At 48.1% G+C, this 14,649-nt stretch overlaps 1 protein-coding gene across 6 annotated transcripts in view; it reads right to left on the minus strand.

Annotated features, from left to right (window-relative positions):
• The window catches only part of Wnt5b (Wnt family member 5B), a 130,267-nt gene that overhangs the window by 70,513 nt on the left and 45,105 nt on the right, over nt 1-14,649 (minus strand). The window contains exon 1 of one of the 6 annotated variants that reach the window (XM_087656208.1): nt 12,078-12,195. The exons of the other annotated variants lie outside the window; for them this stretch is intronic. Coding sequence (XP_087512334.1) covers nt 12,078-12,164 — 87 coding nt within the window. The 5' untranslated portion in view covers nt 12,165-12,195. Of the gene's footprint in view, nt 1-12,077; nt 12,196-14,649 lie in introns of those variants that run through there. 6 annotated transcript variants of the gene reach the window in all.

Genomic DNA, 14,649 nt, shown 5'->3' on the forward strand with positions numbered 1-14,649 from the left:
AAATTAATAAATTAGAAAATAAATAATCGGGCTGGAGAGATGGCTCTGCGATTAAGAGCACTGACTGCTCTTCCAGAGGTCCTGAGTTCAAATCCCAGCAACCACATGGTGGCTCACAACCATCTGAAATGAGATCCAATGCCCTCTTCTGGTATGTCTGAGGACAGCCACAGTGTACTCTAAATACAATAATAAATAAATTTTAAAAAAGAAAAAAAATAATCAACCAATCCATCTTTAAGAAATCATGCTGGTCATAAAACTGCAAAGCTTCTGTAAGGCAAAGGACACTGTGGTTAGGACAAAACGGCAACCAACAGATTGGGAAAAGATCTTTACCAATCCTACAACAGATAGAGGCCTTATATCCAAAATATACAAAGAACTCAAGAAGTTAGACCGCAGGGAAACAAATAACCCTATTAAAAAATGGGGTTCAGAGCTAAACAAAGAATTCACAGCTGAGGAATGCCGAATGGCTGAGAAACACCTAAAGAAATGTTCAACATCTTTAGTCATAAGGGAAATGCAAATCAAAACAACCCTGAGATTTCACCTCACACCAGTGCGATTGGCTAAGATCAAAAACTCAGGTGACAGCAGATGCTGGCGAGGATGTGGAGAAAGAGGAACACTCCTCCATTGTTGGTGGGATTGCAGACTGGTAAAACCATTCTGGAAATCAGTCTGGAGGTTCCTCAGAAAATTGGACATTGAACTGCCTGAGGATCCAGCTATACCTCTCTTGGGCATATACCCAAAAGATGCCTCAACATATAAAAGAGACACGTGCTCCACTATGTTCATCGCAGCCTTATTTATAATAGCCAGAAACTGGAAAGAACCCAGATGCCCTTCAACAGAGGAATGGATACAGAAAATGTGGTACATCTACACAATGGAATATTACTCAGCTATCAAAAACAACGAGTTTATGAAATTCGTAGGCAAATGGTTGGAACTGGAAAATATCATCCTGAGTGAGCTAACCCAATCACAGAAAGACATACATGGTATGCACTCATTGATAAGTGGCTATTAGCCCAAATGCTTGAATTACCCTAGATCCCTAGAACAAAGGAAACTCAAGACGGATGATCAAAATGTGAATGCTTCACTCCTTCTTTAAATGAGGAAAAAGAATACCCTTGGCAGGGAAGGGAGAGGCAAAGATTAAAACAGAGACTGAAGGAACACCCATTCAGAGCCTGCCCCACAGGTGGCCCATACATATACAGCCACCCAATTAGACAAGATGGATGAAGCAAAGAAGTGCAGACCGACAGGAGCCGGATGTAGATCGCTCCTGAGAGACACAGCCAGAATACAGCAAATATAGAGGCGAATGCCAGCAGCAAACCACTGAACTGAAAATAGGTCCCCTATTGAAGGAATCAGAGAAAGAACTGGAAGAGCTTGAAGGGGCTCGAGACCCCAAAAGTACAACAATGCCAAGCAACCAGAGCTTCCAGGGACTAAGCCACTACCTAAAGACTATACATGGACTGACCCTGGACTCTGACCCCATAGGTAGCAATGAATATCCTAGTAAGAGCACCAGTGGAAGGGGAAGCCCTGGGTCCTGCTAAGACTGAACCCCCAGTGAACTAGTCTATGGGGGGAGGGCGGCAATGGGGGAGGGTTGGGAGGGGAACACCCATAAGGAAGGGGAGGGGGGAGGGGGATGTTTGCCCGGAAACCGGGAAAGGGAATAACACTCGAAATGTATATAAGAAATACTCAAGTTAATAAAAAAAAAGAAAAAAGAAAAAAAAAAAAGAGTAGGAGGAGGACAACAGCGTAATTGGAGAGGGTGACTATGATGGCAATACATTAAACACATATATGCAAATGTCACAATGAAACCCACTATCATCTACGATTGATATGTGGTGATAAAAACACCAAGAACAAAAAATAAAATGTGAAAACAAAAAAAAAACAAAAAAAAAACAAAAAAAAAAAAAAAAAAGAAATCATGCTGGACTCAAAATGTAGCTCTGTGGTAGAGCGATGGCTCAACAAGCACAAGGCCCTGAGCTCAGCCCAGCTCCTCACACACATGCACATACACACACATGCACATACACGCACATGCACATACACACACATGCACATACACACACATGCACATACACACACATGCACATACACACACATGCACATACACACACATGCACATACACACACATGCACATACACACACATGCACATACACACACATACACACATAACCACAGGTCTCCATGAGTGTGCACACAAATTAGAGGTTAGAAGACAAGTTAGAGGGACTCCTCTCCTCACTTAGACCCACCCTTCCTCGGAGGTGGCCTCGGTGACAGAGAGCTGGGCCTTCTTAGACCCAATTCCAACTTTTAGTTTCAACATCAGGGAAGTGACCAGAGCCCTCAAGCCGACTCTGATGGGAGACTCTTATTCTACTTTTAATTAATTATTTTTATGTGTATGGTGTTTTGCCTGCTCATGTATGTTGTCTGTGCCTGTCGGGTGTCCGTGGAGGGCACAGGGCTTTGGATCCTCTGGAACTAGAGCTCTGAGTGACTGTGAGCCACCGTGTGGGTGCTGACAATTGGACCGGTGTCCTCTGGAAGATCAGCCAGAGTTCTCAACCAACCACTGCATTATCTTTTCAGCCCCAAGGCTCTCACTCCTGATGTGCATGAGCTTGTACAGTCTATTTGTCACTCATGGGTCATGTCCCCATCTCTGTAGAACCCTGAGGAGAGCACCTACCTCTTCAGATAGGTGATGGAAATCTGGTGCCACTGAGGTAGGCTTCATCAGGTACAGACACAGAAGAGCCCACGGAGGAGCAGGTGGGTAAACCTCTGACACACCTTTTGTTCTGTTTGTTTTTCAAGACAGGGTTTCTCTGTGTAGCCCTGGTTGTCCTGGAACTCACTCTGTAGACCTGGTTGGCCTCAAACTCAAGATCCATCTGGCTCTGCCTCCAGAGATTAAAGGTGTGCACCACCAGCTCAGGGCTGCCTTCTGATAGTTAAACTGCTGATGTTTATGAATGACTCGTGAGTGTAAGAAATGAGTGTAGACTCCGGGCTGTCTTTCACTTAGTATCCGTTCGGCAGTGGTTACGGGCCTGTGCACTCCCAAGAGCTACAGACCAGTGCCTCTAGCTCTCTGCTGCAGTGAGGTCTGACTTCCACTACCAGAGAGAAGTTTCCATGCCACACTGAGAACCAGTCCTGCGCTGGATCTGATCTGACTTACGCATGGGTGGTGTTCCCCCTCCTCTCCCTCATGCATGCCCCCTTGTTTTTGACTGTTTGGGCTTTTTGTTAATTCTGGGAAGTGGGCATTGGGATAGCTGCTTGAGTTTGAGGTTCTGAGGCAGGAAGGAGCCAGTCATCGGTGGGCAGAGACAAAAGTGGGGTTCATCGAGTACCTATACAACCGCTAATGCTCCTTTCACTTTAACAGTAGTTGGGTAGTGACCACTCCCCACCCCCTGCACTGTCACTTGTCACTTAACATTCCACTTCAGTGACACAAAAATGGGGCTGGAGAGATGTCTCAGCGGTTAAGAGCACGGACTGCTCTTCCAGAGGTCCTGAGTTCAATTCCCAGCAACCACATGGTGGGTCACATGGGGTAATGGGGTGTGATGCCCTCTGCTGGTGTGTCTGAAGACAGCTACGGTGTATTCATATACATAAAATAAATAATTCTAAAAAAACCACAAAACAAAATACTAGAGAGCGAGTGACTAAATAGTACACAGTGCCTCTCTGCCTCATTGCTGGGCCTGCTACCTGTCTACTGACAGTAAATTTGGCCCACCCGGCCTCTTTAACAAGCCACCCGCTGGGAAGCTGCAGGGAGGCCGTGCCTCCACAGGTCCTGGGTGCCAGTCGAGCTTTGTTCTAAGTGATTTTGTTTCATCTGTGAGAAGAAAGGGGAGGCTGTAGCTTCGTCTGCTGTTCGAGGCCATGTGAATGTAAAGAGATCTGTCAGCCTGCATGGTCGTCCGTACATTTTCTCACGTTCCTCGGCGGGCACACACAGCACACCGGAAGTTCTTCCAGCCATCTCCCTAGATAGGACTTTCTCATCGAGGGTCTTGCCAAGGGGACAACCACATTTCCCCAGAAACCAAGCACAGTCAGCTCCCTAAAGCTCCCATTACCCTCCCAGACACACATGTAAAGCACATGCACCCCCCACATCCCATGTGCTGATCTCTTACTGAGAAACCACCAGGCAGAAGCAGGCAGATCGCTGAGAGTCCAAGGTCAGCCTGTTCTACTTAGCAAGCTCCAGACCAGTCAAAGATACACAGTGAGACCCCATCTAAAAACAAAAGAAGCCGCCAGCCTTCCCAAGTGCCTATGGCCATCAGATGAGGATCACGACACACAGCGCGGACGGACAGAAGGCAATATGCCTGGCCCAGAGAGGCCTGATGGGATCCAGGGGCCCTAAAGCTCCGGATTATCCCCGATTAATGAGGAGGAGCACCTCCCAGGCAGTCCCCAGTGGCACTGTATTGGTGTCCCCTCCTCTCGCCATTAAGTTGCACACCAAGACCTACTCCGCAGAGTAGACAGACACAGGACAGATGTGCGTGGTTTCTTTTGTTCAACCAGAGCAGCATCCTGAGCTTTCAAAGCTAAACGGAGAAGCCCCAGCGAGCAAAGGAGGACAGCCCTGCAGGGGAGCTGTATTTCTATTTTAACGAAGCTTTTCTTCCTCCCTCGGGGCTTTGTTTATCTGTCCCTGTAAGTCCATGCAAAAATATTATTCTTAGAGTCCAGCCTGTCCACACGTGTTTGTATAGACTTTTAAAGGCAAGCAGGGATACTCTAGAGACGTCTGATGATGCATTTAGTTCTTTCCCATCTAGTTGAGGAGCAGCTTGTTTATTTGCTGCTAGCCAAAAGTACTTTGGAAATACATTATTGAGTTCATAGACAACGACGACGAAGAAAAGTCCCCTAACTTTTCCAGTGCATGCCTACAAAAGCCGTCCCCGTAGCACAGCAAGAACTGTCTTAGAACATTATACTAAACAACCTGCAGGACACTGGGCCGAAGCCTCAGCAGGGTTTCCAGGCCAGGCGAAGCAGTGTCTGCTGACGGTGCACTGGCAAGGCCACCTCTCCAAAGCTTCCTGCTCACACACAATTGTTCACGTAGGCAAAGCTTTGTCTGGCTTTACGCTTTGTTTTTAAATCCCTGGTGCTCCTGGATCAAGGGGAAAGGCCCTGAAAATTCCTTCAGCTTCTTGTCCTCTGTCCCCACCACCTCAGGTGCCTGCCATGACACCAGCTTTAACTCGGCACCGATTTCCCCGTCTGACCCACCACTTTGCCAGTGTGGTCTTTGAGTGACCCACACAAGAGAGTCACCCATGTACCCACCAGATATGCATGTGGGGGGAGCAGAGTTCACCATGCACTTAGCCCTAGACGAGACTTCCTAAAAATGCAGTTGGAGCTAAAGCTGGAATTTTCACTTGCTGTCTGTTTCATAATGAGCAAAGTCTAGCCTCTCACGATGGGGGCTCCAAGCTTCCAGTGTCCCCAGGAACTGCAGCCTCCTAAATCCAGTCTTCACCAGGCTTCAACCACTCAGTCTTCCGTGTCCTTCCACGCACGTGCTGTGTCTAGCTGGGAAACTCTTCCCTCCCTGTCTGATTGGGGAACTCACCTCTGACTGAGGGCTTGCCCAAAAGAACTCCATAAAAGTGCCACAGTGTCAGCCTGTGCCCCACACAGTGTCTGGGGCTACTTGCTCTCTCTGTGCAGAAGGGGCCCAGTCATGGGTGGTTGTGACATGTTTAGGTGACAGGTATGTAAGTGTGCAGTGTCCACCTAAGACACGTACCTCTGAGCTGGGAGGAGATAGCAGTGACCAAACCATAGTTCCAGTTTCACATGCTTGCGCCTGGCAGGAAGAGAGAGTTATGGGTAATTCCTAGCATGTGTGATAGTGTTTTGTTTTGGGGTGTGTGTGTGTGTGTGTGTGTGTGTGTGTGTGTGTGTGTGTGTGTGTAGGCCAACGTTGGGTGTCTTCCTCGATTACTCTCTCCACATTATTTTTTATTGTTTGAGATAGGGTCTTATTATATAAACCAGGCTGGCCTCAAACTCACAGAGATCCCCTGCCTCTGTCTCAAAAGTGCTGAGACCAAAGGCACAGTGATCACACCCATCTCCACCTTATTTTTAATTAATCACTAATTAATTTTGAGGCAGGATATCTGACTAAACCTAGAGATCACCGTTTCATCTAGACTGGCCAGCCAGTGAGCCCCCAAGATCCACCTGCACACCCTCAGGGCTGGGGTACAGAGCAGGCTGCTGCACCCATCTTTCTTTATGTGGGTGCTGGGGGTCAACATCCAGGGTCTCGTGCTTGTGTAGGAAGCACTTTACTCACTGAGTCATGTCCCAGCTCCTTGATGGCTGTTTTGATGAGACAAGTACCTGGTCTATTGGAACACAAATCAGGAGGTCTTTATCTGGTCCTGGTGTCAGAGAACGGACAGACAGACTGACAGACAGAACCAGGACTCACCTTTGTGTTCCCAGCACCGCTACTGGAAGGTTGTGGATCTTTCTTCCTTTTTTTTTTTTAAATTATTTATTATGTATATATAAATCATACAGCTTTCTGCCTGCATGTATGCGCCTGCTGGCCAGAAGAGGGCACCAGACCTGATTATAGATGGTTGTAAGCCACCATGTGGTTGCTGGGAATTGAACTCAGGACCTCTGGAAGAGCAGACAGTGCTCTTAACCACTGAGCCATCTCTCCAGCCCGAATAAAGACTTTACAGTGTGCTTCTGGCATATGCTGAGTCCTTGGCTGTCCCTCGCCGTGGTCTCCTTTTTTTTTTTTTTTTTTTTTTCTTTTTCGGAGCTGGGGACCGAACCCAGGGCCTTGCGGTTGCTAGGCAAGCGTTCTACCACTGAGCTAAATCCCCAACTCTCCTTTTTTATTTTTTAAGATTTCTTTTCGTTATTTTTAATTATGTGTGTTTCTGTGAGTCTGTGTGTAGGTGTGTACATGTGAGTGTAGGGGCCCAAGGATGCCAGAGCTGTCGAGTGCCCCTGGAGCTGGAGTTACAAGCAGTTGTGAGCCGCTGGTAGCCAGTGCTAGGAACTAAGCTTGGACCTCCTGTCAAAGTAACTTTTATTCACCTGAGGCAACTGTAATGTCTGAGGCTTCCTGCTCCCTTCTGCTATCCCAGGCCTAGTCCTGGAAGCTTCTAGCCTCCATACCATCTTACCTAGATCTAGAATGTTTTCATCCTCTGAGACTGACTGCTGAATAAGCTCGCCCTTTTCAGTTCCTTCTGAACTCCGGCTGGCTGGTTCAACTCAGCTATTCTGGCTCCAACTCTTCTCCAAGCTGACTGATTCAGTCTGTGTTCTCTCACTCAGCCTCTCCAGACTTGCTCTGCTTGGCCTCAAACTAATTCTGACAATCTATTCTAATCTTCTAGCCCCTGATCACTCTCTGGCTTGTTCTGTCTTTATCCATGTCTAGCTCGTTCTCTCTCTGCAACCTGTCTCTCTGTAACTGTCCAGGTAAAGCTACCTCCTCTCCTTCTTCTTTCTCTCTGCACTGCTCTGTTACGTAGCCTTCCTTTCTCTTCTGGTGAGCATATCCTATTCTCTCAAATCCTTCTCTGATTCGTCACTGTGTCTGCCACTCAATTAGACATCACTTTCAAACACAGCTGCTTCTACAAACTAACTTGACCTTCACTGTCTGAGATTAAAAGTGTGTGTTAAGGGCTGAGCGGCACCACAACTAGAAAGTTTTTTTCAGTAAATTACACAACCTCGGGGTTCACAGTATGATCAAATATCCGGTTATAGCTTCTCTGCAAGGGCAGCAAGTGCTTTTAGCTCCCGAGCCCTCCAGCCCCTGAATCTATTTTAAGTCAAGTGTCACTCAATGCTAATGACTGGTTCCGTCCAAATCTCTGGGTCTAAACACTCAACTACCAGCCATCCCCACTCATGCATCTCAGTCTGACTTCCAGGCATCGCAAACCAACACATATCTATTAAATATTTTTCCTTACAAACCTTCACTCATCTAAATTTAAAGTCTTCATAAAAGTCATTATCTGGGGGCTGGGGATTTAGCTCAGTGGTAGAGCACTTACCTCGGAAGCGCAAGGCCCTGGGTTCGGTCCCCAGCTCCAAAAAAAAAGAACCCCCCCCCAAAAAAAGTCATTATCTGTCTGGCTAAACAGTAAACCTGGGATTTATGTATGACCCCTGCCTGGATCAGGCCTCCTGACCTTAAAGGTTCTGTCCTCACTGAATATGGCCACACCAGAAAGCAAGCTTCCAGCACACAGTCTTTGGGGGACACAACTCAAACCACAGCACAGAGCACCCCATGCCTGTCAAACCCGCTCATTTTATTACACTGTAGAAAGGGAACTATAGCTGCCTAGCCATACAATTCTGAAAAAGAAAAGATGGCTCAGGTATTGATGAGTCAAATATTGATCTTTCCATAAAGTAAAATAGTTCTGAATAACTTACAGGAATTTTGTTTCATTTTTATATGAGGCAGGTTCTATTGTAGCATAGGCTAGCCTTGAATTCACTATACAGCTAAGGATGACCCTGATCCTCTTGTCTCTACTGCCCAAATGTTAGGTTACAGGCCAGTACCATCACATCAGCCCCACGGGAACTTTCAAATCAGTTTCATCCTCATTAGAATTTTCATGTTTTCGTGTGTGTGTGTGTGTGTGTGTGTGTGTGGTATGAGGATGTGGAGGGAGGATGTGGTATATGTGTACATGTGTAGGACCCTGTACTACAGTATGTGCAGCGTCCTGGTCTACCACTGTCTACTTTAATACTGTTCACTTTATTCTTCTGAGGCAAGGTCCCTCACTGCACCAGGAGAGCTAGGCTGGTGGCCTGCAAGCCCCAGCAATCCTCCAGTTGACAGCACTGGGGTGACAGGCACTCGTGTGACCATCTAGCTTTTTACATAGGTGTTGAGATTCAAACTTGGGTCCTTACTATTACACAGCAAGTGGTCTTAGCCACTCAGCCATTTCTCCACTGTTCATGGTTTCTTTATTTTGGTGAAAGGTCTCACTATGGAGCCCTGGCTGGCAAGTAACTTGCTATATAGACCAGGCTGGCCTCAAACTTGAAAGATCCACCTGCCTCCTGCGTGCTAGAATTAAAGGTGTGCACCAATGCCTCTGGCTACACTCCTCTCCTCTCCTCTCCTCTCCTCTCCTCTCCTCTCCTCTCCTCTCCTCTCTTCTCCTCTCCTCTCCTCTCCCCTCCTTTTCTCCTCTCCTCTCTTTTCCCTTCCCTTCCCTTCCCTTTTCTTCCCTCCCTCTCTCTCTCCCTTTCTTCTTTCTTCCTTTGTTTTGTGAGATAGGGTTTCTCCATGTATCCCTGGCTGTCCTGAAACTCACTCTGTAGATCAGGCTGGTCCTGAACTCACAGAGATCCGCCTGCTTCTGCCTCCCGAGTGCTGGGATTAAAGGGGTGTCCCATCGCTGCCCAGCCTGTGTCTCCTTCTTAAAAACCATTCATCTCGTGTGTTGGTATGTGTGCAGGAGTGGGTTCCACTGCATATGTGTGGAGGTCACCACCTCGTGGTTCTAAATCTCTCTTTCCAGTGTGTAGGGTTCAGGGACCGAATTCGAGTTATCAGGCTTAGTGGCAAGTACCTTGGCCTGCTGGATCTCGCTACCCCCAGTCTAAAGTTTTCTCAGAAGAACTACTATGTTGAACCACAAGTAAACTAGGTATAGTTTATTTACACAGCACTAGATTTTGAAAGAAGCCTGAGATTGTCCCCTTTCAGTCCCTTAAGATTTCCAGTGAGGCCTTGGCTGCCTCGTCGTTTCATGCTGAGAGGTTGCAAGCTCAGCTTCTCACGTCCTCCCTGTTCCCACGCACGAGCCATATCCTATCCTTTCTAATTTGGACCCAATTTCCACGAATGCTTTTTCTAAGGTATTGTCATGGCACTATCATCTTGGTCACAATTCTCCAGTGACTTTTTCTTGTTTACAAGTTACAACCGAGTATTAGTGCAGACTCAGAGTCTTTACTGCTACTTTGAGGCTGTGTACTAGCCTCTGCTGGATGTTTGGGTCCCTTGGCATGCTTTCAGAAGTCAGGCAGGACTCTGTGTCTGATGGCCCAGTGAGAGGACTGGGGTGCACCCTGAGGGCTATGTGTTAGAGTCAACTGGGGCTCATTTGGGGATCCAAAAGGCCTATTCTATAATAAAAGATGTTTTGATTTGGTCAAAATATTCCTGTGGACCTGGGGATGTGCTCAGGAAAACATGTGCCATGTAAGTGTCAGTCCTAGACCCACATAAAAGAGAAAAAAGCTGGGCCCAGATAGTAATAGGCAAAGCAGAGGGACCCTAAAATTTCACTTAAAGATCCAAAAAACAAAGGTGGAGAGAAATCAAGGAAGGACACCTACTGTTGAGCCCTGGCCTCCACACCGATGTACGCATCTCGGTACACATATGTACACATACCACACATGAACGTGAAATAAACACATGCCCCTGCATTTGGAGAGGCACGTCATTTGCACAGACACACACTTGAGTCAGACTGCAGAGGTTCAGAAGGAAGTTCCTAGGGTGGAGGAATGTCCTGTGTTCTGATTAAAGTGGACGACTTTACAGGGGATGCTATGGTCTGAGTAAATGTGTCTCCTAAAAGAAAAATCCACACTGAACCATGATCCCTGATGTGGGAGAGCAGCTAAGACACCTGTTAGAGGTGGTATGACCTTTCGATGTTCGGGTCGGGAAGGATCTACCTTATGAAGTGGTTAAAGCCAGGCCCATGGGATTAGGCTAGTTCCCACAGAGGTGACTTCTTAAAGGACTCGAGGACCAGGGTGATGATCTGGGATCCCCACAACATTGGGGAGACCAGAGATCGATGTAGGCATCTTATTAGTGTCTCCATATTAGTTTTCTAATGGGGTCTTTCAGTGAAATTGGAACTCACCGATTGGCCAAAATGGCTGGTCCAGGACCCATAGGTCTTCCCTGCCTGTGGCCCTACAGAATGGCACTGGGGTTATGACCGTGTCTGTCCTGCTTTTATGTGGGTTCCAGAAACTCACCCTCTGGCTCCCTGCCTGTGTGGCAACCACTTTATCACCTGAGCTATCTCCCAGTCCACCAAGGTCATCTCTGTTTTGGACACAGGATCTCTGTAGCCCAGGCTGACCTAGAACTGGCAATGCAAACCTCAAACTTGAAACAATCCTCCTGTCTCTGAGTGCTCAGCTCTGGGATTACAGATATATGTCACCCTACTTAGTTATAAGGAAATGACTATAAAGTTAGAAAAAAAAAGCCCAATACATACATACAACTGGGATACTGAGAGCTGCTTTGCCTGTCTGTTGTGCTAGGCACTGAATCTAGGGCTTCAGGCAGCCAATGCAAGTCTGACGACACATGCCTTACCTACTGACAACATGCAGGATCTGAACAGACCTCTGCCTCACAGTGAGAACAGTTCCAAAACCTGAGGACGAGACGCCGAAAACCAGACCAGACCGGATCCAGCACCACGCTCTGGTTCACTGCAGTAGCCATGGGGTCTACAGCTATGTTCTCAGTAGCCACTTGGACAATTGTTTTTTAAAAAACTACTCCTAATCTTGAGAGAGAGAGAGAGAGAGAGAGAGAGAGAGAGAGAGAGAGAGAGAGAGAGAGAGATATTGAGAAAAAAAATGAAGTGAGTTTGTATGTGGGTGTGTGTATGTGAGTTCAGATGCCCACAGAGGCCAGAGGCATTGAATCCCTGGAGCTGGGCTAATAGGCAGTCGTGAGCCAGACCTACGTTTTCCACAAACGCATGCTGTAACCACTGAGCTTCAGACCCCCACCCCCGCTGTCTTTTCTTTGATTCGTAGGGTAAACTTGCTCGCTCCTCCATGTTATGATAACTCATTCTTTTAAACCTTCATATAACAAAACAAAACACTTAAGGGGGGGGCAAACCTGCCAAAATTAGAAGTCAGACCCCCCCCCCCCAGTGTGTTTCTTACTTTTGCTGGAGAACAATTAACTTGCTGTGTCTCACCGTGACCCATGTAGCATGGCGCGCTCGGCTCAGACCGCACAGGAAGAAACATGCTGGTGCCAATCCTGCCGGTCTCTGTGTAATGCGGGTGTGAACTAACAGGCCTTTCCACCCTCACCCGCCACACTCTCTGACCACCAGTGTCAAGGACACAGATTGCACCGCAAGGTCAAACTGAATGAGAAGGCCTCCGGGCCAGCACGCTGTCCCTTTCGTCTACCTGAAGGTGACTGTGTGCAGGCATTTGGAAACCTTTTGCATCCCGTACTCTGAAAATAGTCCCCACAATCACAGCCAACTAGGAACCAATTTGGTACGGACACAATACAGATCGTATTCTTCCCCTAGGGTCAGGGCGGGGGGAACAAAATATGCAATTTAAGTTGGAAGCAGCTATGGCCGTGAGAAAACACGGTATGTTCAAGGATATCTAAGCTGTGTGTGCAGGATCCTAGTCTACAGGAGTAATGGCCTAACCGTCCCGGCTGGAGATAAATGAAGGCCACACAGGAAGCACTGAGCTGCCTGCCGGTCCTGGCATGTTTAACTGGCCTCCACCCTTGGCTGGGGACAGAGATGGCGAGGCGGAAGGAGCTGAGTTCTGAGCTAGCACAGGGTAGCCCGTGCTCTGCCCCCACCATCACAGCTCTCCCGTCACTGCCACAGCCACCCAGACACTATGAACGGGCTGCAGAGGAGAGCAAATGCCCACAGCGATCCTTAATCCCAGCACAAATGCTCACGTGTCACTAGACCCTTGACTGTGTGACAAGGGCACTGCCCCCACTTCAACCCCCTTTGTAGCTAAACAAAAAAAAGCTACTCATGACTCACGCCTCCGCATCGTGGATGAAAGGCACTCACCAAGAACAGGACAACCCCCCCCACCCCCACTCAGCCATGCTTACCCACTCCTTGCCCCACCTCAAACTCTGAGGCCCACACTGCCACTGCCAGCTCCTACACATACCTCTGGTCACCTGCTAGGAACGGAGCACCAGGGATGAACACTCCTTGGAACAGCGCTCAACAATGACAGATAGGAGCTGCACGGGGGAACTCCAGCCCTGGTACTTTTGGACATGCTCCATCCCGGACAAAGGCTGGTGCTCCCATAGCCTACAACCATCCTGCTACTGGCTCGGCAACCACCCTTCGCTGGCCACCTTCCGCCTGTCTCACCTTCCCACCCCTCCTCTCCTCGGTGTCAGAAATCACCTACATGCCGTTCGGTAGGTATGTGAGAGGGAAAACCTGTGTTATTTATCTTTCTCGTTGCTGTGACAAAACACCGAGACCAGAAGCAACTTAGGAACAAAAGTTATTCTGACTTGTGCTCCAGAGGGGTGGGAGTCCGTCCCACTGGGCAGGGCAGTGAGCTGCAGGCAGAGTGGCAGGTGCAGGCGGCTGAGCTCATATCCTTAACCTCAAGCGCAAAGTCCAGAGAGAGAAGTGGAAGTGGGGCGAAGTTACAGAACATCAATCCCACCTTGCATCAAGGCCACATCCCCAAAGCCTCCTCCAGTAGCACTACCCACTGGGGACAAGTACTCAAATGCATCCGCTTATTGGGGACACCTCCCAAATCACTATAAACTGAAACTAAGACCAGTGTTCTCTAGGTAGGATGCCATACTGATTTGAGTAAGTATGGCCTCTGTAGGCTCATACATTTGAATACTGATGGAACCGTTTGGGAAGGATCAGGAGGTGTGGCCTTGTTGGAGAAGATGTGTCACAGGGAGCTGTTTTTGAAGTTTCAAAAGAATCTATGATTCTCAGTGCTCACTCTCTTGAGTTCTCCTCCCTCCCTCCCTCCCTCCTCAGTCTCCCCCCCACCACTTGCAGATCAACATGGGAGCTCCCAGCTGTCCCTGCCACCATGCCTTTGCTCTGCCATCATGAACTCTAACCCTCTGAAACTGTAAGCACATGGGCAAATGGTTTTTTTTTTTTTTTTTTTCGGAGCTGGGGACCGAACCAGGGCCTTGCGCTTCCTAGGTAAGCGCTCTACCACTGAGCTAAATCCCCAGCCCCTGGCACATGGTTTTAATAAGCTGCCTTGGTCATGGTGTCTTATCTTCAATTAAGCACCCCCACCCCCAGCTAGACGGATTCTTTAAAAGTGAGCTTCAAACAGCTATCAGGTCATGTGTTAAGAACTGTTCTTTGCACAAGCAGCTCTGGGCTGTGAAGAAGGAACCACTGCCACCACCACCTCCTCCTCCTCCTCTTCCTCCTCCTCTTCCTCCTCCTCTTCCTCCTCCTCTTCCTCCTCCTCTTCCTTCTCCTCCTCTTCCTCCTTCTTCCTCTTCCTCCTCCTTTTTTAATTTTTTTACTTTTTAGTTTCAAGACAAGGTATCCCTGTGCAGACCAGGGTGGCCTCAAACTCAGATTTGCCTACCTCTGCCTCCTGAGTGCTTGGATTAAAGGCAGGACCTACTTCTTGAGCAGGACACCCCCCACTCTCTTCCTTTATTCTGGGTGCCCCTCTTCTGCACGGAGGGGTTGGACAAGGAAGGATAGAGCTGCAGGAA

This window comes from Rattus norvegicus, chromosome 4, assembly GCF_021556685.1.
Source record: "Rattus norvegicus strain SHRSP/BbbUtx chromosome 4, alternate assembly SHRSP_T2T, whole genome shotgun sequence".
Lineage (NCBI taxonomy): Eukaryota > Metazoa > Chordata > Mammalia > Rodentia > Muridae > Rattus > Rattus norvegicus.